Source organism: Salvelinus sp. IW2-2015, linkage group LG4q.1:29 (genome assembly GCF_002910315.2).
Source record: "Salvelinus sp. IW2-2015 linkage group LG4q.1:29, ASM291031v2, whole genome shotgun sequence".
Classification (NCBI taxonomy): domain Eukaryota; kingdom Metazoa; phylum Chordata; class Actinopteri; order Salmoniformes; family Salmonidae; genus Salvelinus; species Salvelinus sp. IW2-2015.
In genome coordinates, this window is record NC_036842.1 from 71157441 (window position 1) to 71183617 (window position 26177).

Below are 26177 nucleotides of genomic sequence, written 5' to 3' on the forward strand. Positions count from 1 at the left end.
AATTTGCATGTTATGTGCATGACATAAGTATTTGATCACCTACCGCCCAGTAAGAATTCCGGCTCTCACAGACCTTGTTTTCTTTATGAAGCCCTCCTGTTCTCCATCATTACCTGTATTAACTGCACCTGTTTGAACTCGTTCCTGTATAAAAAGACACCTGTCACACACTCAATCAAACATGACTCCAACTCTCCACAAATGGCCAACGACCAAGAGCTGTGTAGGACATAGGCTACAATTGTAGACCTGCACAAGGCTGGGATGGGCCTACACGGACAATAGGCAAGCAGCTTGGTGAGAAGGCACAACTGTTGCACAATTATTAGAAAATGGAAGAAGTTCAAGATGACGGTCAATCTTCCTCGGTCTGGGGCTCCATGCAAGATCCTCACCTCGTGGGGGCATCATGATCATTGAGGAAGTGAGGGATCAGCACAGAACTACACGGCAGGACCTGGTCCAAATTACCTGAAAGAGAGCTGGGACACAGTCTCAAAGAAAACCATTTAGTAACACACGTACGCCGTCATGGATTAAAATCCTGCAAGCGCACGCAAGGTCCCCCCTGCCAGCCACGCATGTCCAGGCCGTCTTGAAGTTTGCCAATGACGCATCTGGATGAAATCAAGGAGGATTGGGAGAAGGTCATGTTGTCTGATGAGACAAAAATAGAGCTTTTTGGTCCTAAACATCCCCCGGCCGTGTTTGGAGGAAAAGAAAGGATGAGTAAACCCCAAGAACACCATCCCAACCGTGAAGCATGGAGGTGGAAACATCATTTCTTTGGGGTGCTTTTCTGCAAGGGACAGGGCGACTGCACGTATTGAGGGAGGATGGATGGCCATGTATCGGAGCAATCTTGGCCACAACCCCTTCCTCAGTAAGAGATTGAAGATGGGTCCCGTGGCTGGATCTTCCAGCAATGACAAGACCCGAAAACACACAGCAGGGCCAACTAAGGAGTGGCTCCGTAAGAAGCATCTCAAGGTCCTGGAGTGGCCTAGCCCAGTCCCAGAACCTGAACCCAATAAAAAACCTTTGAGGAGCTGACATGTCCGTATTTCCCAGTGAGCAGAAACTGAAACCTGAAGGATCTGGAGAAGGTCTGTATGGAGAGTGGGCCCAAAATCTGATGCAGTGGTGTGCAAAACCTGGTCAAGAACTACAGGAAACGTATGATCTCTGGTAATTGCAAACAAAGGTTTCTGTACCAAATATTAAGTTCTGCTTTTCTGATGTATCAAATACTTATGTCATGCAATAAAATGCAAATTAATTACTTAAAAATCATACAATGTGATTTTCTGGATTTTTGTACCTATGATAAAAATTACAGACCTCTACATGCTTTGTAAGTAGGAAAACCTGCAAAATCGTCAGTGTATCAAATACTTGTTCTCCCCACTGTATGTACAGCAATGGTCAGCCAGTCAGTGGGACGACAACCCAATTTGGGTTGAGGGGAGGTTTTAGCGGGTGGAAAATTGGAGGACAATTATAGGTTTATATAGTCGCAGCTACAGTATGCGTAACAGTGCAAATATCACACTACAGCTATATGAACACTAAATGATCATGGTACTTCTTAATGGTAAGTTTACAAACATATATTATGGTAAGTATAATTGCAACTTGTATCTAATTTATGGTAAGTGGTGAAATAAGTATAGCAAATTGTAATGGCTTAGCAGATAATAAGAAAAGACTATCAGTCTTTACCTGGCTAAAAGAGAAGGAATATTATATCAATTGTTTACAGGAAACTCATTCTGCACATTTAGATGAAGTTGTATGGAAAAAGGACTGGGGGGGAAATCAATTTTTCCCATGGGCAAAGAAACTCAAATGAGTGATGATATTAATTAGCAATAACTTTGATCCGAATGTTCAAACTATTCAAACAGATCCGCAAGGAATGTGGCCCATTAGTCTATATGGTCCACATAATGATGATCCATGCTTCTTTGAAAATAAATATATGACTTTATCGAGCTTAGAGTCAATACATGACTCAATTATTATGGTGGGAGATTATAATATGGTTTTAAATACCTCAATGGACCGTAAAGGAAATCACACTACAAACTATCACCCTCATGCACTTAAGGAAATCACGAATATCATGGATATATTGGAACTAGTGGCTATATGGAGGCTTAAATATCCTGACCTAGTGAGATTTACATGGCGTGTTGATGGGGGACAGTGTTGATGGGGGACAGAGTTGATGGGGGACAGAATGCGGTCGGACCATCAAATAATTGGTATACACATTACTTTTACAGAATTTCCGCATGGGCGAGGATATTGGACATTTAATCAAAGCCTACCGGATGACAACTTATTTTTAACCAAGACAGAACTATTTATGACTGACTTTTTCCTACATAACATATAGTGCATTCTGAAAGTATTCAGACCCCTTTTTCCACATTTTGTTACGTTACAGCCTTATTAAAAAAATCCTCAATCTACACTAACCCAGAATGACAAAGTGAAACTTGTCTTGGAAAAGCACACACCTGTCTATATAAGGTCCCACAGTTGACAGTGCATGTCAGAGCAAAAACCAAGCCATATGGTCGAAGGAATAGTCCATTAGAGCTCCGAGAGAGGATTGTGTCCTGGCACAGATCTGGGGAAGGGTACCAAAAACATTTCTGCAGCATTGAACGTCCCCAAGAACACAGTGGCCTCCAATATTTCATAAATGGAAGAAGTTTGGAACCACCAAGACTCTTCCTTGAGCTGGCCGCCTGGCCAAATTGAGCAATCAGGGTCGAAGGGCCTTGGTCAGGGAGGTGACCAAGAACCCGATGGTCACTCTGACAGAGCTCCAGGGTTCCTCTGTGGAGATGGGAGAACCTTCCAGAAGCACAACCATCTCTGCAGCACACCAATCAGGCCTTTATGGTAAAGTGGCCAGACTGAAGCCACTCCTCAGTAAAAAGGCACATGACAGCCCACTTGGAGTTTGCCAAAAGGCACCTAATGACTTTCAGACCTTGAGAAACAAGATTCTCTGGTCTGATGAAACCAAGATTGAGCGCTTTGGCCTGAATGCCAAGTGTCACTTCTGGGGGATACCTGGCACCATCCCTACGGTGAAGCATGGTGGTGGCAGCATCATGCTGTGGGGATGGTTTTCAGCGGCAGGGACTGTGAGACTAGTCAGGATGGAGGCAAAGATGAACGGAGCAAAGTACAGAGTTCCTTGAAGAAAACCTGCTCCAGAGTGCTCAGGACCTCAGACTGGGGCGAAGGTTCGCCTTCCAACAGGACAACGACTCTAGCACATAGCCAAGACAAGACAGGAGTGGTTTCGGGACAAATCTCTGAATGTCCTTGAGTGGCCCCGCCAGAGCCCGGACTTGAACCCGATCGAACATCTCTGGAGAGTCCTGAACAAAGCTGTGCAGCGACGCTCCCCATCCTACCTGACAGAGCTTGAGAGGATCTGCAGAGAAGAATGGGAGAAACTCCCCAAATACAGGTGTGCCAAGCTTGTAGCATCATGCCCAAGAAGACTCAAGGCTGTAATCGTTTCCAAAGGTGCTTCAACAAAGTACTGAGTCAACAGTGAAGAGGCGACTCTTTTCTTTTTATTGGCCAGTCTGAGATATGGCTTTTTCTTTGCAACTCTGCCTAGAAGGCCAGCATCCCGGAGTCGCCTCTTCACTGTTGACGTTGAGACTGGTGTTTTGCGGGTACTATGTAATGAAGCTGCCAGTTGAGGACTTGTGAGGCGTCTGTTTCTCAAACTAGACACTCTAATGTACTTGTCCTCTTGCTCAGTTTGCCCGGGCGGGCTCCCCACTCTTCTATTCTGGTTAGAGCCAGTTTGCTCTGTCTGTGAAGGGAGTAGTTTCAGTTTCTTGAAATTTCTCACTGGAATAGCCTTCATTTCTCAGAACAAGAAGAGACTGACGAGTTTCAGAAGAAAGTTCTTTGTTCTGGCCATTCGAGCCTGTAATCGAACCCACAAATGCTGATGCTCCAGATACTCAACTAGTCTAAAGATGGCCAGTTTTATTGCTTCTTTTATTAGGACAACAGTTTTCAGCTGTGCTAACTATATTTGCAAAAGCCTTTTCTAATGATCAATTAGCCTTTTAAAATGGTAAACTTGGATTAGCTAACACAACGTGCCATTGGAACACAGGAGTGATGGTTGCTGATAATGGGCCTCTGTACGCCTATGTAGATATTGCGTTAAAAAAATCTGCCGTTTCCAACTACAATAGTCATTAACTACACTGTATTTTCTGATCATTTTGATGGTATTTTAATGGACAAAATGTTTTGCTTTTCTTTAAAAAACAAGGACATTTCTAAGTGACCCCAAACTTTTGAACGGTAGTGTATAGATATTATATTATAAAAATATATTAACCAAAAAGATATCAAATCAAAATCAAATCAAATTTTATTGTGTCACATACACATGGTTAGCAGATGTTAATGCGAGTGTAGCGAAATGCTTGTGCTTCTAGTTCCGACAATGCAGTAATAACCAACAAGTAATCTAACCTAACAATTCCACAACTACTACCTTATACACACAAGTGTAAAGGGATAAAGAATATGTAATAAAGATATATGAATGAGTGATGGTACAGAACGGCATAGGCAAGATGCAGTAGATGGTAATGAAACAGTATATACATATGAGATGAGTAATGTAGGGTATGTAAACATAAAGTGGCATAGTTTAAAGTGGCTAGTGATATACATGTATTACATAAGATGGCAAGATGCAGTAGATGATATAGAGTACAGTATACATAACATATACTATGAGATGAGTAATGTAGGGTATGTAAACATTATATGAAGTGGCATTGTTAAAGTGGCTAGTGGTACATTTTTACATGATTTCCTCAATTCCCATTATTAAAGTGGCTGGAGTTGAGTCAGCGGCCGCTAAATTGTTAGTGGTGGCTGTTTAACAGTCTGATGGCCTGAGATAGAAGCTGTTTTTCAGTCTCTCGGTCCCTGCTTTGATGCACCTGTACTGACCTCGCCTTCTGGATGATAGCGGGGTGAACAGGCAGTGGCTTGGGTGTTGTTGTCCTTGATGATCTTTATGGCCTTCCTGTGACATCGGGTGGTGTAGGTGTCCTGGAGGGCAGGTAGTTTGCCCCCGGTGGTGCGTTCTGCAGACCTCACTACCTCTGGAGAGCCTTACGGTTGTGGGCGGAGCAGTTGCCGTACCAGGCGGTGATACAGCCCGACAGGCTCTCTGATGGTGCATCTGTAGAGAGTTTGTGAGTGCTTTTGGTGACAAGCCGAATTTCTTCAGCCTCCTGAGGTTGAAGAGGCGCGGCTGCGCCCTTCTTCACAACGCTGTCTGTGTGGGTGGACCAATTCAGTTTGTCCGTGATGTGTACCCGGAACTTAAAACTTACTACCCTCTCCACTATGACCCGTCAATGTGGATAGGGGGGTGCTCCCTCTGCTGTTTCCTGAAGTCCACAATCATCTCCTTTGTTTTGTTGACGTTGAGTGTGAGGTTATTTCCTGACACCACACTCCGAGGGCCCTCGCCTCCTCCCTGTAGGCCGTCTAGTCGTTGTTAGTAATCAAGCCTACCACTGTAGTGTCATCTCCGCAACTTGATGATTGAGTTGGAGGCGTGCATGGCCACGCAGTCGTGGGTGAACAGGGAGTACAGGAGAGGGCTCAGAACGCCACCCTTGTGGGCCCAGTGTTGAGGATCAGCGGGTGGAGATGTTGTTACCTACCCTCACCACTGGGGGCGGCCGTCAGGAAGTCCAGGACCCAGTTGCACAGGGCGGGGTCGAGACCCAGAGTCTCGAGCTTGATGACGAGTTTGGAGGTACTATGGTGTTAAATGCTGAGCTGTAGTCGATGAACAGCATTCTCACATAGGTATTCCTCTTGTCCGAATGGTTTAGGGCAGTGTGCAGTGTGGTTGCGATTGCGTCGTCTGTGGACCTATTGGGTCGGTAAGCAAATTGGAGTGGGTCTAGGGTGTCCGGTAAGGTGGAGGTGATATGGTCCTTGACTAGCTTCTCAAAGCACTTCATGATGACGGAAGTGAGTGCTACGGGGCGGTAGTCGTTTAGCTCAGTTACCTTAACTTTCTTGGGAACAGGAACAATGGTTGCCCTCTTGAACAATGTGGGAACAGCAGACTGGGATAAGATTGATTGAATATGTCTGTAAACACACCAGCCAGCTGGTCTGCGCATGCTCTGAGGACGCGGCTGGGAATGCCGTCTGGGCCTGCAGCCTTGCGAGGGTTAACACGTTTAAATGTTTATTCACCTCGGCTGCAGTGAAGGAGAGCCCGCAGTTTTGGTAGCGGGCCGTGTCAGTGGCATGTATTGTCCTCAAAGCAGGCAAAAAAGTTATTAAGCTGTCTGGGAGCAAGACATCCTGGTCCGCGACGGGGCTGGTTTTCTTTGTAATCCGTGATTGACTGTAGACCTGCCACATACCTCTTGTGTCTGAGCTGTTGAATTGCGACTCTATTTTGTCTCTGTACTGGGACTTAGCTTGTTTGATTGCCTTGCGGAGAGAAGGCTACACTGTTTGATTCGGTCATGTTTCCGGTCACCTTGCCCTGGTTAAAAGCAGTGGTCGCGCTTCCAGTTTCACGCGAATGCTGCCGTCAATCCACGGTTTCTGGTTTGGGAATGTTTTAATCGTTGCTGTGGGTACGACATCGTCAATGCACTTTCTAATGAACTCGCTCACCGAATCAGCATATTCGTCAATGTTGTTGTTGGACGCAATGCGGAACAATTCCAATCCGGTGATCGAAGCAGTCTGAAGCGTGGAATCAGATTGGTCGGACCAGCGTTGAACAGACCTGAGCGAGGAGCTTGTTGTTTTAGTTTCTGTTTGTAGGCTGGAAGCAACAAAATGGAGTCGTGTTCAGCTTTTCCGAAAGGAGGCGGGGGAGGGCCTTATATGCGTCGCGGAAGTTAGTATAACAATGATCCAAGGTTTTACCAGCCCTGGTAGCACAATCGATATGCTGATAGAATTTAGGGAGTTTTGTTTTCAGATTAGCCTTGTTAAAATCCCCAGCTACGATGAATGCAGCCTCAGGGTGTGTGGTTTCCAGTTTACAAAGAGTCAGATAAAGTTCGTTCAGGGCCATCGATGTGTCTGCTTGGGGGATTGGATATGATACAGTAAATMTTACACTAATATAACCCACAATCTATCTGCGAAATGAAAGCTAATCTACCTCGTAAAAAAATATTATAATTTAAAAAAAAAGTAACCTTTATTTAACTAGGTTATTTCAGTCATCTCAAAGGCCAGCCGAATACCTTTTCATTCTACTGGTCCTGGATCAGAATTCAAATTGATCTGGTTGAGTCATAAAACCACACTAGCCTCTACTGAAACTGACTCCACAGTCTGCTGAAAGGTTTTGGAGTGGGAGGAGAAGCCAAAGAGAAAATATAAAGCAGGGTTAGATTTAATACAGGTATGTAGACTGTGTTTAGGAATGGTGTCACTGAGTGGGTTGATGAGAAACCATAGATGCAATGGAGAGTTTGGGAGTAAGTGCCTTTTAGGACAAATACAGATTTACAAAGATTACAGCTTCATTTCAATTTGTGCGATTCCTCACATCCTCTTTCCTCGCCTCCTTCTCTTTCAGATATGAAGTTGGTGGTTACATGACAGTGCCAGGAGTTTTAGACTCAAGTTTTAGGTAGAAGTTTTTCCTTGAGTCTACCTAGTTAGTTACAAGTTTTTTTTTTTTTTTGGTCAGGTCATGTTGTTAGGAATAACTCCGGGCCTTAGTTATGACTTCAACAGAGTCACTCCTGTAGGCATTCCACTAAGACTAAAAGCGAAATATTAAATGGAAAGTTCGGGATTTTGGCAATATCTACTTCCTCAGAGTAAAATGAACTTGTGGATAACATTTTTATGTCTCTGCTTCCAGTATGAAGGAATTTAGAGGATGTTTTGTGAGCCAATGCTGGAAATCATTGGGATCACTAGCATACTAGCTGGTCCAGAAGACTTAAGCTGTGTTCGAATACCCATACTAACATACTGTATACTACATACTGTATACTATTAGTTCAATTTAGTATACTGTAAAGGAACGGTATCCTCTCAGTTGAGAGTTAATTAATAGACATGTGTAAGCAGAATAAAGGCTGAGCTCAGGTGAATGGACAGAGCTGGATAAACAAAGAGTTAACCATTGGACATGTAAAAACAGAACGTAAGTAGAATCCATGGGAGTGTACAGACTGGGTCAACATGGAGTTAATCACTAGACATGTAAAAACAGAACGTATGCATAAAATGTGTACTTTAGTTAATTAAAATAGGCACCAAAAGCCATGTATCTGTAATAAGAACATATGTTTGTACTAATCAAGTATTATTAGAAAAGCACTTATATTAGGAAAGTATATATGCAATAAATGTATAATTTTTTTGTATTAACACTATGGAGCCGCCGCCACCAATGTAATCTAAACTGAGCAGATTTTAGCAGGAAGATAGTTGTGGCGCAAGGCCAAGGGGAGTTAATCATCTACATAGAGGGGAGTGACCATGTGTGTTATCTGAAGGGGGAAACCTATAAAGCCTGAGGTCTGTAACAAGAAAATTCAGTTGTTCCATGGAATTGCCCGGCTTCTGTTACTTCTGTAATAAAGTCTATTTGAATTTACAAGTTCCGGTATCTGAGAAATATTTGATTCAATATTTTCACAGCAAGCGTTGTCAGATTGACTGTTTGTAAATTCAGAGCGTTTCGCTCTCGGAGCGCGTCACTGGACGCTCTGGCCGAGGAGTAGGGTTGATCTGAGCATTATGACCTCACAACGGCAGTCACGCACCCAAGCTAACTAGGTAACGTTGGCTAGCTTGCTAGCTATTTCCAGACACAAATGAGAGAACACCTTACTGACCATTTTACTCACTCTAGCAGAGCTGGTTAGGCTGTTTTCATGTTATCTGGAGCATTGGTGACTGTAACTGTGCTGCTGGCAATAATTTCATGTAGCTCTTTTTTTGCAGAGGTTTACTGACACCGGCCATATATTCAACGGGTGTTGAGCGTTCGTAAATTCATCAGTTATTCTGAGCTCTGGCACACTCAGACAAGAGTGGTCTGAAATCGGAGTAGATAGTCAGAATTAGCAATGTCCGTTGAGAATTTACAACGACTATACCATTGCTAATAATGATGTGAATAATCAAGTCAATAAATGTTGGGTAGTTAGTTCGATTATAGTTAATATACTGCCTGACAAGTTCGATGTATTAATAGCCAACTAACATTAGGTAACTAGCTAACATACCAGTACATACAGCTGTAAAGATAGCGTAGCTAACAAATTGTCAGCCTACATAACGTGTAACGTAACTTATTTGAAAGGTCATTACTTTATTACATTACTTAACATTTTCTTAACATCTGTCATAATTAGTTAAAGCAATGAATTTGTATCCGCTCTTGTCGGACTTTGGCTGCATATTTTCCGCCATTTTCTTCAAATCTGAAAACGTTGTGAAGCCATGCCCATTTTCGGAACAATTGCATTATGGTCCCTAAAAGCATGGAAATAGTGTCCACTGCATGTATACTTCGTATTTTGGCGAATTTAGTGTAACATCCAGGAACTTTTGGCATACTAATTATATCCATACTATGACCAATAAGCATAGTTCATACTCAATTTACGTCACAAATAGTGCGGTTAGTATGAGTATCCGAACACAGCTTTAGTCTTTGCGTTAAGCTGGTTAGCGTTGGCTCGCGGATTGACAGGTAGATTTCAGAGCGCAGTCTTTCCAGCTGTGCAGACTGTAGATCTGGGTTGAGAAAATTTAGTGGTGATCGTTGACTTGGAGAGGTTCTTTTTCAACTGACGATCCTGAGGTAACTTATAGAGGATGCAGTGTGACTATGAGAGTGTAGGGTTTATGTCTGAGCATCATATTCTAAAGTGGGGTGTAGGTGTATAAGGATTCAGCAGACTGGTAGACGTCTGGAAGGTTTGAGTAGGAGAGAGGACACAGAGCATCAACTCCAGCCGCTCCCTCTATGTCCTTTTGTCCCCCCCCACCCCAAATCATATTTGTCCTGGCTGGCTCAGGAAGGCTGCAGCAGTTGCAGATGTTGTTGACGGTTGTGAAGCAGGGAGGAAGTTCCAAACTCCAAAATCCTCTTCACTTTTCCCCCCCTCTTTTTACATGTTTGATCTGAGAGGATAGCAGTGATTCCACTGAGGCTGATAGAAAGCAGATTGGAGTGGTGGATTTATTTGAGCTGTGCCTTGTAAAAGTGTGCTGTGTGTGTAGGTCTTTGTGTGTTTTTAGGTTTGGGTGAGCCAAGTGGGCTGCAATGAGACAGGGGTGGAATGACCTGTTGAGAGTGTGAATTAGGGCTCTTTGACAAAACATACATGCATGTAGATAAACACAAGCACCTCCACACAGATACTCAAAAACATACACATACACACACAAAGCATTATATAATTATTTTTATCTAAAGAGATTCTGATGCAATTACATCAGTCCAAAACTGTAACAGTTGAAGACCGAGGGGTAACATAACAAATATGCTTTTCTTTTGTTTTCGAACAACTATCTTATTGTCCTCTATCTTGCATTATTCAATCTGAACCATATTCACATGCACCCAAAAGTACCATTCAGATTGCAACAACAGAAAGGGCCTTGTTTGCACAGTTGGTTATTGTGTTTCAATCTGGCCTTCTCCAAATGTTTTTTTGCATTAAGCCACTGTTTAGTTCTGTCTTCTTTCGCCCATTGCTGATTGTCTTCAGTATTCAGTCTCCATTACTGAAAGCATCAAGAACAAAAAAAAAAAGATTGGCATCAACAACAAAAAAGAAACCTTTATCCACTTTTTTGTTATTTTCAGGTCATAGCAACTAGCAAACTCTGCTGAGTTGAATTTGAGATGCCTCTTGATTGTTCAGCGTATTTTCTTCTCCAGCTCGCCTTGGCACGGACACAGCGTGGGCTTGTCTGATGCAGCCTTCTAATCCTCCCCCCACACACACACACACCTCAGTGAGCCCTGCCAGTACGGTACTGGTGTGATCAGCCAGTTCTTATTATTTAGGGACCCAAATCCTGCAAGCCGGAGGTCAACAGTAACTAATGCACTTAAGAGCCGCCTAACCACCACGGTCTATTCTGATTTGTGCTGCTTCTCTCTCGCCAAGTTTGATATTTCTTACTAGGCATTTCTTTGACAACTCATTGCAGGTTGATGTGATTTGGACTTGTGCAATGTGTGCAAACTTGGGCCTAAACACGAATTAGGCTATTGGAAGCATTGTAAGAATTGTGTGCCTGTGTAAAAGTCAGAATATGGCACCGAATGGTGTGTGTCACTCGGACTGGGTGCCAGTGTTTGTCAAAGAGTGTGAGATGGTGTGTTGTTTGCTTCATATTGCTTACAGATCTCCATCATGTGTTTGGGTTATATGTGGTCATTGTGTATCTTGTGAGTGTCAGATCCATATTTTCATACGACAGTTTGTGTTTTTGATCAGAACACATTCTCCTTCCAGACATATCAGTCTCAGCCCAGATATGGGAGATGATGGCTCTTTCTCAATTTGTTTTTCATCAATTACTTGTCCTCTCCTCACCTCTTTCTCAAACCTCATTGGAGGAGAAGACCTCCCCTCTTACCTTTTCCTCCAATGAGTTGTGAGAAGTAGGCGAGGAGAGGTTTTGAGGAATCAGAGCAAGACAAATTGGGAAAGAGATTTGTTTTCTTTACAAAATGCGTTGTGGGACAGGAAGTGGTTCCTGGGAGACTTCCTGTAGTGATGAACCATCTGCTCTCTGTGTGCTCAGATCCTCACAGCTGAGAATGCTAACAGCTCTCTCATGAAGGATTAAAGTCCCAACCTTTAGTCGAATCGGACAAGTGGTAGTCAACCCTTGAACCCCGTTGTCCTTAAATATACTAGTAGATTTAGCAGCACACACTCAAACACTACACTTAGCAAACTCAATCACACTTAGAATTTCTCTTAAACTGACAAGACCAGAATCATTTAATAATTATTCACTCATCATTAAGCACACTCGCAATCATAAATCATTTTAGTCCACATAGACAACATACAGTGCATTCGGGAAGTATTCAGACCCCTTGACTTTTTCCACATTTTGTTACGTTACAGCCTTATTCTAAAATAGATTTTTTTTAAACGAATCAATCTACACACAATACCCCATAATGACAAAGTGAAAACAGGCTATATAACCTGTCTATATAAGGTCCCACAGTTGACAGTGCATGTCAGAGCAAAAACCATGCCATTAGGTCTAGGTAATTGTCCGTAGAGCTCAGAGACAGGATTGTGTCGAGGTACAGATCTGAGGAAGGCTACCAAAACATTTCTGCAGCATTGAAGGTTCCCAAGAACACAGTGGCCTCAATCATTCTTAACCTGTCTGGGAACTTTATCTTTAAAGTTAGCAGAACCCCCTCGCCAATAGCCAATGAAATTGCAGGGCGCCAAATTCAATCGACAGAAATCTCATAAATCAAATTTCTCAAACATACAAGTATTAGGCACCATTTTAAAGATAAAATTCTCGTTAATCCAGCCACAGTGTCTGATTTAAAAAAGGCTTTACAGCAAAAGCTCCACAAACGATTATGTTAGGTCACCACCAAGTCACAGAAAAACACAGCAATTTTTCCAGCCAAAGAAAGTTGTCACAAAAAGCAGAAATATAGATAAAATGAATCACTAACCTTTGATGATTTTCATCAGATGACACTCATAGGACTTCATGTTACACAATACATGTATGTTTTGTTCGATAAAGTGAATATGTATATCCAAAAATCTCATTTTACATTGGCGTGTTATGTTCAGTAGTTCCAAAACATGAGAGCCGCATCAATTCACAGAAATACTCATAATAAACATTGATAATAGATACAGCTATTATACATGTAACTTTAGATAAACTTCTCCTTAATGCAACCGCTGTGTCAGATTTCAAAAAAACTTTACGGAAAAGGCATAATCTGAGTACGGCGCTCATAGCCCAAAACAGCCAGAGAAATATCCGCCATATTGTGCAGTCAACAGAAGTCAGAAATAGCATTATAAATATTCACTTACCTTTGATGATCTTCATCAGAATGCACTCCCAGGAATCCCAGTTCCACAATAAATGTTTGATTTGTTCGATAAAGTTCATAATTTATGTCCAAACACCTTTTGTTAGGGCGTTTAGTAAACAAATCGAAACTCACGAGGCGCGGGCAAGTCCAGCGGAAATGTCGGACGAAAATTCCAAAAAGTTATATTACTGGTCGTAGAAACATATCAAACGATGTATAGAATCAATCTTTAGGATGTTTTTATCATAAATGTTCAATAATGTCCCAACCCGAGAATTCCTTTGTCTGTAGAAAAGCCATGGAACGAGAGCTACTTCTCCACATGAACGAGCGTCAAGAGTTTGTGGCACTCTGCCAGACCACTGACTCAAAGAGCCCTTATGAGCCCCTCCTTTACAGTAGAAGCCTCAAACAAGTTTCTAAAGACGGTTGACATCTAATGAAAGCCTTAGGAAGTGCAAAATGACCCCATAGACACTGTGTATTCGATAGGCCAAGCTTTGAAAAACTACAAACCTCAGATTTCCTACTTCCTGGTTGAATTTTCCTCAGGTTTTCGCCTGCCATATGAGTTCTGTTATACTCACAGATATCATTCAAACAGTTTTAGAAACTTCAGAGTGTTTTCTATCCAAATCTACTAATACTGTGCATATATTAGCAACTGGGACTGACTAGCAGGCCGTTTACTCTGGGCACGCTTTTCATCCAAACGTGAAAATGCTGCCCCCTATCCATAAGAAGTTAAATGGAAGAAGTTTGGAACCACCAAGACTCTTCCTTGAGCTGGCAGCCCGGCCAAACTGAGCAATCGGGGGAGAAGGGCCTTGGTCAGGGCGGTGAGCAAGAAGCCGATGGTCACTCTGACAGAGCATCCAGAAGGACAACCGGCTCTGTAGCACTCCACCAATCAGGCCTTTATGGTAGAGTGGACAGACAGAAGCCATTTCTCAATAAAAGGCACGACAGCCCGCTTGGAGTTTGCCAAAAAGCACCTAAAGGACTCTGACCGTGCTGTGGGGATATTTTTCAGCGGCAGGGACTGGGAGACTAGTCAGGATCGAGGGAAAGATGAATGGAGCAAAGTATAGAGAGATCGTTGATGACAACCTGTGCCAGAGTTTGATCGGGTTCAAGTAAGGGCCCTGGCTGGGCCACTCAAAGACATTCAGAGACTTGTCCCGAAGCCACTCCTGCTTTGTCTTGGCTGTGTGCTTAGGGTTGTTGTCGTGTTAGAAGGTGAATCTTTGCCCCAGTCTGGCGTCCTAAGCGCTCTGGAGCAGATGTTCATCAAGGATATCTCTGCACTTTGCTCCGTTCATCTTTCCCTCGATCCTGACTAGTCTCTCAGTCCCTACTTCTGGAAAAACATCCCCACATCATGATGCTGTCACCATGATGCTTCACTGTAGGGATGGTGCCAGGTTTCCTTCAGACGTGACGCTTGGTATTCAGGCCAAAGAATTCAATCTTGGTTTCATCAGACCAGAGAATCTTGTTTCTCATGGTCTGAGAGGCCTTTAGGTGCCTTTTGGCAAACTCCAACCGGGCTGTCATGTGCCTTTTACTGAGGAGTGACTTCCGTCTGACCACTCTACCACAAAGGCATGGTTGGTGGAGTGCTGCAGAGATGGTTGTCCTTCTGGAAGGTTTTCCCATCTTCACAGAGGAACTCTGGAGCTCTGTCAGAGTGACCATCGGGTTCTTGGTCACCTCCCTGACCAAGGCCCTTCTCCCCCGATTGCTCAGTTTGGCCGGGTGGCCAGCTCTAGGAAGTCTTGGTGGTATCAAACTTCTTAAATTTTTAAGAATGATGGAGGCCACTGTGTTCTTGGGGACCTTCAATGCTGCATAAATTATTTTGGTACCCTTCCCCAGATCTTTGCCTCGAGACAATCCTGTCTCTACGGACAATTCCTGCGACCTTATGGCTTGGTTTTTGCTCTGACATGCACTGTCAACTGTGGGACCATATATATAGACAGGTGTGTGTCTTTCCAAATCATGTCCAATCAATTGAATTTCGTTTTTCATGGTCAGGCTAGGCCCCTTAGTTCCAGTGAAGGGAAATCTCAACGCTCGATGCCGTTGGACTCTGGAGCAGTGGAAACGCGTTCTCTGGAGTGAGCAATCACGCTTCACCATCTGGCAGTCCGATGGACGCATTTGGGTTAGGAAGATGCCAGGAGAACGCTACCTGCCCGAATGCATAGTGCCAACTATAAAGTTTGGTGGAGGAGGAATAATGGTCTGGGGCTGTTTTTCATGCTTTGGGCTGGGCCCCTTAGTTCCAGTGAAGGACAGCATACAATGACATTCTAGACGATTCTGTGCTTCCAACTATGTGGCAACAGTTTGTGGAAGGCCCTTGTTTCAGCATGACAAGGACCCCGTGCACAAAGCGAGGTCCATACAGAAATGTTTTGTCGAGATCGGTGTGGAAGAACTTGACTGGCCTGCACAGAGCCCTCACCTCAACCCCATCGAACACCTTTGAGATGAATTGGAATGCCGACTGCGAGCCAGGCCTAATCGCCCAACATCAGTGCCCGACCTCACTAATGCTCTTGTGGCTGAATGGAAGCAAGTACCCGCAGCAATGTTCCAACATGTAGTGGAAAGACTTCCCTGAAGAGTGGAGGCTGTTATAGCAGCACAGGGGGGACCAACTCCATATTAATGCCCATGATTTTAGAATGACATGTTTGACGAGCAAGTGTCCACATACAGTACCAGTCAAAAGTTTGGACACACCTACTCATTCTACACCTACTCATTTTTTCTACATTGTAGAATTATAGTGAAGACATCAACACTGTGAAATAACACATGGAATCATGTTTTAACCAAAAAAGTGTTAAACAAATCAAAATATATTTTATATTTTATATTCTCAAAAAGTAGCCACCCTTTGCCTTGATGACAGCTGTGCACACTTTTGGCATTCTCTCAACCAGCTTCACCTGGAATGCTTTTCCACCAGTCTTGGAGTTTCCACAAGCTCCTTCACTCTGCGGTCCAACTCATCCCAAACCATCTCAATTGGTTTGAGGTCGGGTGATTGTGGAGGGCAGGTCATCTGATGCAGCACTCCATCACTCTCCTTCTTGGTCAAATGGCCCTTACACAGCCTGGAGGTGTGTTGGGTCATTGTCCTGTTGAAAAATAAATGATAGTCCCACTAAACGCAAACCAGATGGGATGGGGTGTCGCTGCAGAAGACACAGCGGTTGGAACCAAAATTTCTCATTTGAAGCATTTATTTGGGCTGCAATTTCTGAGGCTGGTAACTAATTAACTTATCCTCTGCAGCAGAGGTCACTCTGGGTATTCCTTTCCTGTGGAGGTCCTCATGAGAGCCAGTGTCATCATAGCGCTTGATGGTTTTTGCGACTGCACTTGAAACTTTCAAAGTTTTTTACATTTTCCAAATTTACTGACCTTTAGGTCTTAAAGTATGATGGACTGTCGTTTCTCTTTGCTTATTTGAGCTGTTTATGCCATAATATGGACTTGGTCTTTCACCAAATAGGGCTATCTTCTGTATACCACCCTTACCTGGTCACAACACAAATGATTGACTCAAATGCATTAACTTCTCTAGGGTATGTGGCAGCATTCGGAATTTTGGATGAAAAGCATGCCCAAATTAAACTGACAGCTACTCATCCCCAGAAGATAATATATGCATATTATTAGTAGATTTGGATAGGAAACACTCAGAATTTTCTAAAACTGTTTGAATCATGTCTGTGAGTATAACAGAACTTATTTAGCATGGGAACCCCGAGGACAAACCATTCAGATTTTTTATTTATTTGAGGTCACTCTCTTTTCAATGAGGTTTCATTGGGAAACCAGATTTCTAAGGGACATGCTTGCAGTTCCTACCGCTTCCACTGGATGTCAACAGTCTTGAGAAATTGGTTGAGGTTATTCCTTTGTGTAATGAAGAAGTACGGCCATCTTGAACGAGAGTCACATTACGTTTCCTTTTAGATAGAAGCGCGTGAGCAGAAAGCTGGCTACAGTTGGTTTTAATCCTGTATTGAACACAGATCATCCCGTCTTCAATTTTATCGATTATTAACGTTAAAAAATACCTAAAGTTGTATTACAAAAGTAGTTTACATTTTTTGGGCAAAGTTTACAGGTAACCTTCGAGATATTTTGTCGTCACGTTTGAGCAAGTTGGAACCTGTGTTTTTCTGGATCAAACGCGCCAAATAAATTGACATTTTGGATATATATCGAAGGAATTAATCGAACAAAAGGACCATTTGTGATGTTTATGGGACATATTGGAGTGCCAACAACAGAAGCTCGTCAAAAGTAAGGCATGAATTATATTTTTATTTCTGCGTTTTGTGTCGCGCCTGCAGGGTTGAACTATGCTTATCTCTCTTTGTTTACAATGGTGCTATCCTCAGATAATAGCATCGTATGCTTTCGCCAAAAAGCCAATTTGAATTCTGACATGTTGGCTGGATTCACAACCAGTGTAGCTTTAATTTGGTATCTTTCATGTGTGATTTAATAGTAATTTTCATAGTAATTCATTAATTTTTGGCGCTCGCGATTTTCTCAGGCTTTTGCCAAGAGACAGTAAGCGTCCCGACCTAAACTCAGATTTTTGGATTAAAATATGAAACTTAACCGAACAAAACATACATAGTATTGTGTAACATGAGTCTATGAGTGTCATCTGATGAAGATCATCAAAGTTAGATTAATATTATCTCTATTTCTGCTTTTTGTTACTGCTCTCTTTGGCTGGAAAAATGGCTGTCTTTTTCTGTGACTTGGCTCATACCTAACTAATCGTTTTGGTGTGCTTTCGTCGTAAAACCTTTTGAATCGGACACTTGCTGGATTTACAACAAGTGTAGCTTTAAAATGTGTTAAAATACTTGTATGTTTGAGGAATTTAAATATGGGATTTCTGTGGTTTTGAAATTTGGCGCCCTGCAGTTTCACTGGCTGTTGACGAGGTGGGACGCTACCGTCCCACATACCCTAGAGAAGTTAAGGAAAGAAATTCTACAAATTCACTTTTAACAAGGCACACCTGTTAATTGAAATATATTCCAGGTGACTACCTCATGAAGCTGGTTGAGAGAATATATTTTGATTTGTTTAACACTTTTTTTGGTGACTACATGATTCCATATGTGTAATTTCATAGTTTTGATGTCTTCACTATTATTCTACAATGTAGAAAATAGTAAAAATACAGAAAAACCCTTGAATGAGTAGGTGTGTCCAAACTTTTGACTGGTACTGCACTTTTGGTCATGAGGTGTATCTAGCTAAAGCCAACTTCATAAAATTGCTAGGTGGCTAGTATTACAGAGAAACATTCTCATTTTATTTATTGATCAAGAAGGAATCAATAGGCTACATAGCTTGATCAAATTAATTTACTAACATACCTCCTGTGAGTCCTGCCCATCACCGGCAGCTTAAATCAAATCAAATGCTGTGTGGCACTCACTCTCCTTCTCTACTGACGAGACTGTCTGCAAGCACTAGAGTATCTAACATCTATGCCTAGCATATCTTTGCTCCGTGGTGCAAATTGGAAGGAACCACTTACTAGGGAGAAGGGGGGGTTATTATAAAAATTATATAAATAATTAGGATAAAACGTGGGCTTAAAAATTCTGTTAAATGAATTACCTCTGCCTACCTACTACATTCCAAGCGTACTCTCACGACATTCCTGCTCCACCTGTATGTAAATAACTAGAGTCAGTTTTACTTTAATTATTTGTCTGTCAGATTTAGGGGCCTGTTCAGACAAAGTGTGTATCCCTAATAAACAGATTAGCCTAGTGCGTCTTTCTACAGAATTCATATGACTGATGGTCTATCCGCATTCATTTCACAGCTGTTTGTCTTTTTGTGCAGAGTAGAGCTGACTTGCCTGAAGAGTGGAAAAGGGTTGAACTTTTGATGGACCGCAGATGGTTATGACAGAACGTGTAGATGCAGATGAATATGGCAGAACGTGTAGATGCAGATGAATATGGCAGAACGTGCAGATGAATATGGCAGAACGTGCAGATGCATATGAATATGACAGAACGTGTAGATGCAGATGCATATGACAGAACGTGTAGATGCAGATGCATATGACAGAACGTGTAGATGCAGATGNATATGACAGAACGTGTAGATGCAGATGAATATGACAGAACGTGTAGATGCAGATGCATATGGCAGTTTCTCTGTGGTCGGTGTGTTTATTTTCTCACAGAAGGGTCAGTTTCCCTGTGGTCAGTTTGTGTATAGTCTGTCTGTGATTACCGTTATTCAGACTACGATCTATTGCCCTTCAGTCAGTCAGTGTACGTTCACTCAGATGTCACTCACTCAGCAAGACCACTCAGATCAAGGCTATTTATTGCCCTCTAAGTGGTCAGTGTGTATACTGACCCTTTGTCCAATCACATATACTCCCTGTCAGTGTGTGTTTATAGTCCCACAGTCCATTACAATAATTACAATACCACAGAGCAGTGGTCCTGGAGCAGATTTTAGGAGTTATGTGACTTGCTCAAGGGCACAATGTCAGTAGGTAGCACATGGGATATTGAAGCCAGGAAGCCTCCAGCTGCCGGCTCGTTCCCTGCAGAATTCCTCCGTCAGCCCTGGGATTTGAACCGGCAACTCTGTTTACTGGCCTCCCTTTTCAAGACTACCTTCGCCCCCAATCACCCTCTCTGTAGTTCCCAATGTTGCGTCCGTTTTGTGTTTCTCATCCGGCTAGTGTAGCCAGGGAGTCTTCCTTCTCATCTAATAGTTTCCATCGGCACGGCTGGGACTGGCGTATCCTGGTGAGTCGGCATCAGACATTGTGGTGAAACAGAAAAATCTGGCAAAATCTCCCGGAGCCTGACAACCCACCAGACTCCAGGGGGGTTAACACGACTCACGAAACACGTAACCGAGTCACCAACTTCAAAGCGAAGGTTGTGGTTTGGTGAGGGGGTGGAACAGGGCGGGTTGAAATGGTAAGGGGGGCACAAACAGCATCTGTAATTGGGGTTTGAGGTTGTTTTTTTTCTGCAGACAAGCAGATTCTGATTCATCCCCAAATTGGGAATGTCTGTTAAGCCTGCACCCAGCTGCTCTGCTCTACTCCACTCCACTGGCATGGGACTAAGTCAGACTGGTTAAAGCTGGAGACAAAGCACACATGGGAGTAAGTCAGACTGGTTAAAGCTGGAGACAAAGCACACATGCAAGAGGATATGTAGGTCATGCAAGGTGGAGAGAGAGAGAAACCATGTTGTAGTGCTGTGTAAGGTAGTAATTGCAAGAGAGACGCATGGTTTATTTAAATGCACACACTCACCGAGATCACTTAATATTTTCCTCCATCAATCTTGCTGGGTCAGGTGTGACAGTATGATTGTATGTTAGCTTTGCATGTCTGTTTAAATATTCCACATCTTATTACAGTAGGCCTACTGTATGTTATTCAATTAGGCCTAGACATCATAGCTCTTAACCTATAGCCACAAGGCCCTACGGAGTGTGTGTGTGTGTGTGTGTGTGTGTGTGTGTGTGTGTGTGTGTGTGTGTGTGTGTGTGTGTGTGGTCGTTTTGCAATGTAAATCTACAGGAATACTCCCAATACAAAAGCTTGTAACTATACTGCCTTCTGTATTAGGGAGTGTGTTAAAATCCGAGCCTTTGGCACAGACTTGGCTGTAGTTCAACACAACAGGGTTTAGGGGTTTTCCCCTCTTCTCTCCCTTCTCTAGATGTTTCTCTCTTTCTCTCTCCTCTTTTCTTTGTCATCTCTCTATCTCAGGTGCAATGAGGAGGTGAATGTTCAGTGATCTGTGTGTGATCCCGGTGCGTAGCCTGTGCTTTGTTACACACTGATAGCTGTGTCTAATGAAAGAATGTAACACCAATCAAGATCAGGCCAAAAATACTTCTGTTTTCTGCTGTTTGTTGTTAAATTGGCTCTCTTCAGGGAAGTGTAGCCAGTCAGATGAGTTAGAGAGGCAGATCCAAATCCTGGCAGTAAACTCTTGATTCAAAGCATTAGCTAGTTGGCAGAGGCAGTTAACAATGGCTGCATCTGAATGGCATCCTGTTCTCTACATAGGGCTCTGGTCAAAAGTAGTGCACTATGGCAGTACACTTAAAGGTAATAATAGGGTGCCATTAGTGGGCACTGTAATGGCTAAGCCAGACGTCTTCAAAACCATAGTGGCTGCTCTCTCTCATGATGATGATGATGTGATATCATCGGAGAGAAAGCTAGGGGTTGTGTGTGTGTTAAAGTTTGAAGCCATGTTTTGATGTACAAACAGACACATTGGCTGACCCTTGACAAGCTCTCACCAGAGGCAATATTTTTCTTGCAGTTATATTAATCATAGTTTTGTGATTAATTAGACAAATCATAGTCTTGCCATTGTGATAATAAATATTTACTCCAATTGAGCATTTTTCAAATTCATTTTATATTAATCTTTCCCTCCCTCCCTCCTCACTCCCCCCCCCCCCCCCCCCCTCCACTCTCCTCCCCCTGGTCGAGTGCTGCGTGGGGGCCCAGCTGATAGCGGTGGCGTCAGCTGACGGTGGGGCCACAGCAGTGGAGGGCTCCCCCCTACAGGCCAGTGACATACAGGTGCAGTATGTCCAACTGGCCCAAGTCAACGACCACACCGCTACTGTACAGGTGAGGATCACAACCGGTCGTTGAGTCTGGCGGGCCTGACTTCAGGATTCCTGACTGTTTCTCTTTTGCATCTCAGCTACGGTTCCGACTTAATGTTCGCTCAAACTCCTGAGACACACCTGTGCCATTTACATTTCCACACATCCAGTAGAGTAGACTTCAAACATACATGGTGTATAGAATTGTCTATTTTCTATGCTATTCTGTACGTACCTGTGAGATGTATCTCCCCAGCCCAGGCCATATCTGTGGGCTCACCCAGAGAGGCTACATTTGTATTTATTAAGGATCCCCACTGCCAAGGCAGCAGCTACTCTTCCTGGGGTCCAGCAATATTAATGCAGCTATATACATTTTTTTTTAAATAACACATTAAGTTTACACTTTACAGGGCTGTACGGAGATCAGTCAGCCAGCCCGGTCGACTGTGAGCATTCCAAGGGAGTGAACACAGCTCCCTTGCGGTGAGGTGAAACAGGTCCTCAACACTAATCTACACCAATCGCACTACACAATGCATTTTGTTTTTTTAAACAAAGCATAATAAATAGCCTCTCTCACACTCTCTCTCTGTCCATCCATCCCCCAGGAGATCATTAATCATTCCCCGATGGTGCCATTATAGAGTATCAAAGGCAGAGCGGCGGGCGGTTTACACTGGTGTTCTCAGACATCAGGAGCGAGCGAGGGGCTGATGGAGCCATCACAGGTTCTGGGTCTGGAGTGGAGGGGGAGGGGGGTGGATTAGTGTAGGATATTGTGGAGGTGAGGGGGAAATGGATGGAAGGAGTAAGCGTTTGCAGATGTTAGGGGAGGTTAGAGTGGGTGGTTGATAGTTATGGGTTTTGTGTGTAGGGGGTGGTTCAGATGAGATGTGACAGAGAATTTTGTCAAGTGTTAGGGATGTTCAAATCAAATTTTATTTGTCACATACACATGGTTAGCAGATGTTAATGCGAGTGTAGCGAAATGCTTGTGCTTCTAGTTCCGACAATGCAGTAATAACCAACGAGTAATCTAACCTAACAATTCCACAACTACTACCTTATACACACAAGTGTAAAGGGATAAAGAATATGTACATAAAAATATATGAATGAGTGATGGTACAGAACGGTAGCATTTAACATTAAGTCATTTAGCAGACGCTCTTATCCAGAGCGACTTACAAATTGGTGCATTCACCTTATGACATCCAGTGGAAACGCACTTTACAATAGTGCATCTAAATCTTTTAAGGGGGGGGGGTGAGAAGGATTACTTTATCCTATCCTAGGTATTCCTTAAAGAGGTGGGGTTTCAGGTGTCTCCGGAAGGTGGTGATTGACTCCGCTGTCCTGGCGTCGTGAGGGAGTTTGTTCCACCATTGGGGGCCCAGAGCAGCGAACAGTTTTGACTGGGCTGAGCGGGAACTGTACTTCCTCAGTGGTAGGGAGGCGAGCAGGCCAGAGGTGGATGAACGCAGTGCCCTTGTTTGGGTGTAGGGCCTGATCAGAGCCTGGAGGTACTGAGGTGCCGTTCCCCTCACAGCTCCGTAGGCAAGCACCATGGTCTTGTAGCGGATGCGAGCTTCAACTGGAAGCCAGTGAGAGAGCGGAGGAGTGGGGTGACGTGAGAGAACTTGGGAAGGTTGAACACAAGACGGGCTGCGGCGTTCTGGATGAGTTGTAGGGGTTTAATGGCACAGGCAGGGAGCCCAGCCAAACGCGAGTTGCAGTAATCCAGACGGGAGATGACAAGTGCCTGGATTAGGACCTGCGCCGCTTCCTGTGTGAGGCAGGGTCGTACTCTGCGGATGTTGTAGAGCATATACCTACATATACCTACAGGTATAGGCAAGATGCAGTAGATGGTATCGAGTACAGTATATACATATGAGATCAGTAGTGTAGGGTATGTAAACATAAAAGTGGCATAGTTTAAGTGGCTAGTGATACATGTATTACATAAAGATGGCAAGATGCAGTAGATGATAGAGTACAGTATATACATTATATTAAGTGACATTGTTTAAAGTGGCTAGTGATACATTTTTGATCAATTTCCATCAATTGTATTATTAAAGTGAGCTGGAGTTGAGTCAGTATGTTGGCAGCAGCCACTCAATGTTAGTGGGCTGTTTAACAGTCTGATGGCCTTGAGATAGAAGCTGTTTTTCAGTCTCTCGATCCCTGCTTTGATGCACCTGTACTGACCTCGCCTTCTGGATGATAGTGGGGTGAACAGGCAGTGTCTCGGGTAGTTGTTTTCCTTGATGATCTTTATGGCCTTCCTGTGACATCGGGTGGTGTAGGTGTCCTGGAGGGCAGGTAGTTTGCCCCAGTGATGCGTTGTGCAGACCTCACTACCCTCTGGAGAGCCTTACGGTTGTGGGCGGAGCAGCTGTGCCGTACCAGGCAGTGATACAGCCCGACAGGATGCTCTCGATTGTGCATCTGTAGAAGTTTGTGAGTACTTTTGGTGACAAGCCGAATTTCTTCAGCCTCCTGAGGTTGAAGAGGCGAGCTGCTGCGCCTTCTTCACAACGCTGTCTGTGTGAGTGGACCAATTCAGTTTGTCCGTGATCTGTACGCCAAGGAACTTAAAACTTACTACCCTCTCCACTACTGTCCCGTCGATGTGGATAGGGGGGTGCTCCCTCTGCTGTTTCCTGAAGTCCACAATCATCTCCTTTGTATTGTTGACGTTAAGTGTGAGGTTATTTTCCTGACACCACACTCCGAGGGCTCTCACCTCCTCCCTGTAGGCCGTTCGTCGTTGTTGGTAATCAAGCCTACCACTGTAGTGTCGTCCGCAAACTTGATGATTGAGTTGGAGGCGTGCATGGCCACGCGCAGTATGGGTGAACAGGGAGTACAGTAGGGGCTCAGAACGCACCCTTGTGGGGCCCCAGTGTGGAGGATCAGCGGGTGGAGATGTTGTTAACTACCTCACCACCTGGGGGCGGCCCGTCAGGAAGTCCAGTACCAGTTGCACAGGGCGGGGTCGAGACCCAGGGTCTCAAGCTTGATGACGAGTTTGGAGGGTACTATGGTGTTAAATGCTGAGCTGTAGTCGATGAACAGCATTCTCACATAGGTATTCCTCTTGTCCAGATGGGTTAGGGCAGTGTGCAGTGTGGTTGCGATGGCGTCGTCTGTGCACCTATTGGGGCGGTAAGCAAATTGGAGTGGGTCTAGGGTGTCAGGTAGGGTGGAGGTGATATGGTCCTTGACTAGTCTCTCAAAGCACTTCTGATGACGGCGGCGAGTGCTACGGGGCGGTAGTCATTTAGCTCAGTTACCTTAGCTTTCTTGGGAACAGGAACAAGGGTGGCCCTCTTGAGGCATGTGGGAACAGCAGATTGGGATTGATTGAATATGTCCGTAAACACACCAGCCCGCTGGTTTGCGCATGCTCTGAGGACGTGCTGGGGATGCCTGGGGATGCCGTCTGGGCCTGCAGCCTTGCGAGGGTTAACACGTTTAAATGTTTTACTCACTTCGGCTGCAGTGAAGGAGAGTCCGCAGGTTTTGGTAGCAGGCCGTGTCAGTGGCACTGTATTGTCCTCAAAGCGAGCAAAGAAGTTATTTAGTCTGTCTGGGAGCAAGACATCTGGTCCGCGGACGGGGCTGGTTTTCTTTTTGTAATCCGTGATTGACTGTAGACCCTGCCACATACCTCTTGTGTCTGAGCCGTTGAATTGCAACTCTACTTTGCTTCTATACTGGGCTTAGCTTGTTTGATTGCCTTGCTGAGGGAATAGCTACACTGTTTGTATTGCGTGATGTTTCCGGTCACCTTGCCCTGGTTAAAATTAGTGGTTGCGCTTTCAGTTTCGCGGCGAAGGCTGCCATCAATCCACGGTTTCTGGTGGAATGTTTTTATAGTTGCTGTGGGTACGACATCGCCGATGCACTTTCTAATGAACTCGCTCACCGAATCAGCGTATTCGTCAATGTTGTTGTTGGACGCAATGCGGAACATATCCATCCACGTGATCGAAGCAGTCTTGAAGCGTGGAATCGATTGGTCGGACCAGCGTTGACAGACCTGAGCGCGGAGTGTTCTGTTTCTGTCTGTAGGCTGGAAGCAACAAAATGGAGTCGTGGTCAGCTTTTCCGAAAGGAGGGCGGGGGAGGGCCTTATATGCGTCGCTGAAGTTAGAATAACAATGATCCAGGGTTTTACCAGCCCTGGTTGCGCAATCGATATGCTGATAGAATTTAGGGAGTCTTGTTTTCAGATTAGCCTTGTTAAAATCCCAGCTACAATGATGCAGCCTCAGGATATGTGGTTTCCAGTTTACATAGAGTCAAATAAAGTTCATTCAGGGCCATCGAT

The 26177-nt window shown here is 44.0% G+C and overlaps 1 protein-coding gene across 3 annotated transcripts in view; it reads left to right on the forward strand.

Moving 5' to 3' along the window:
- Positions 1-26177, forward strand: part of LOC111962484 (protein BANP) — a 93882-nt gene that overhangs the window by 55210 nt on the left and 12495 nt on the right. For all 3 annotated transcript variants that reach the window (XM_070443086.1, XM_070443088.1, XM_070443087.1), the window contains one exon: positions 21711-21854. In XM_070443086.1, the coding sequence (XP_070299187.1) occupies positions 21711-21854 (144 nt within the window). The remainder of the gene's footprint in view (positions 1-21710; positions 21855-26177) is intronic.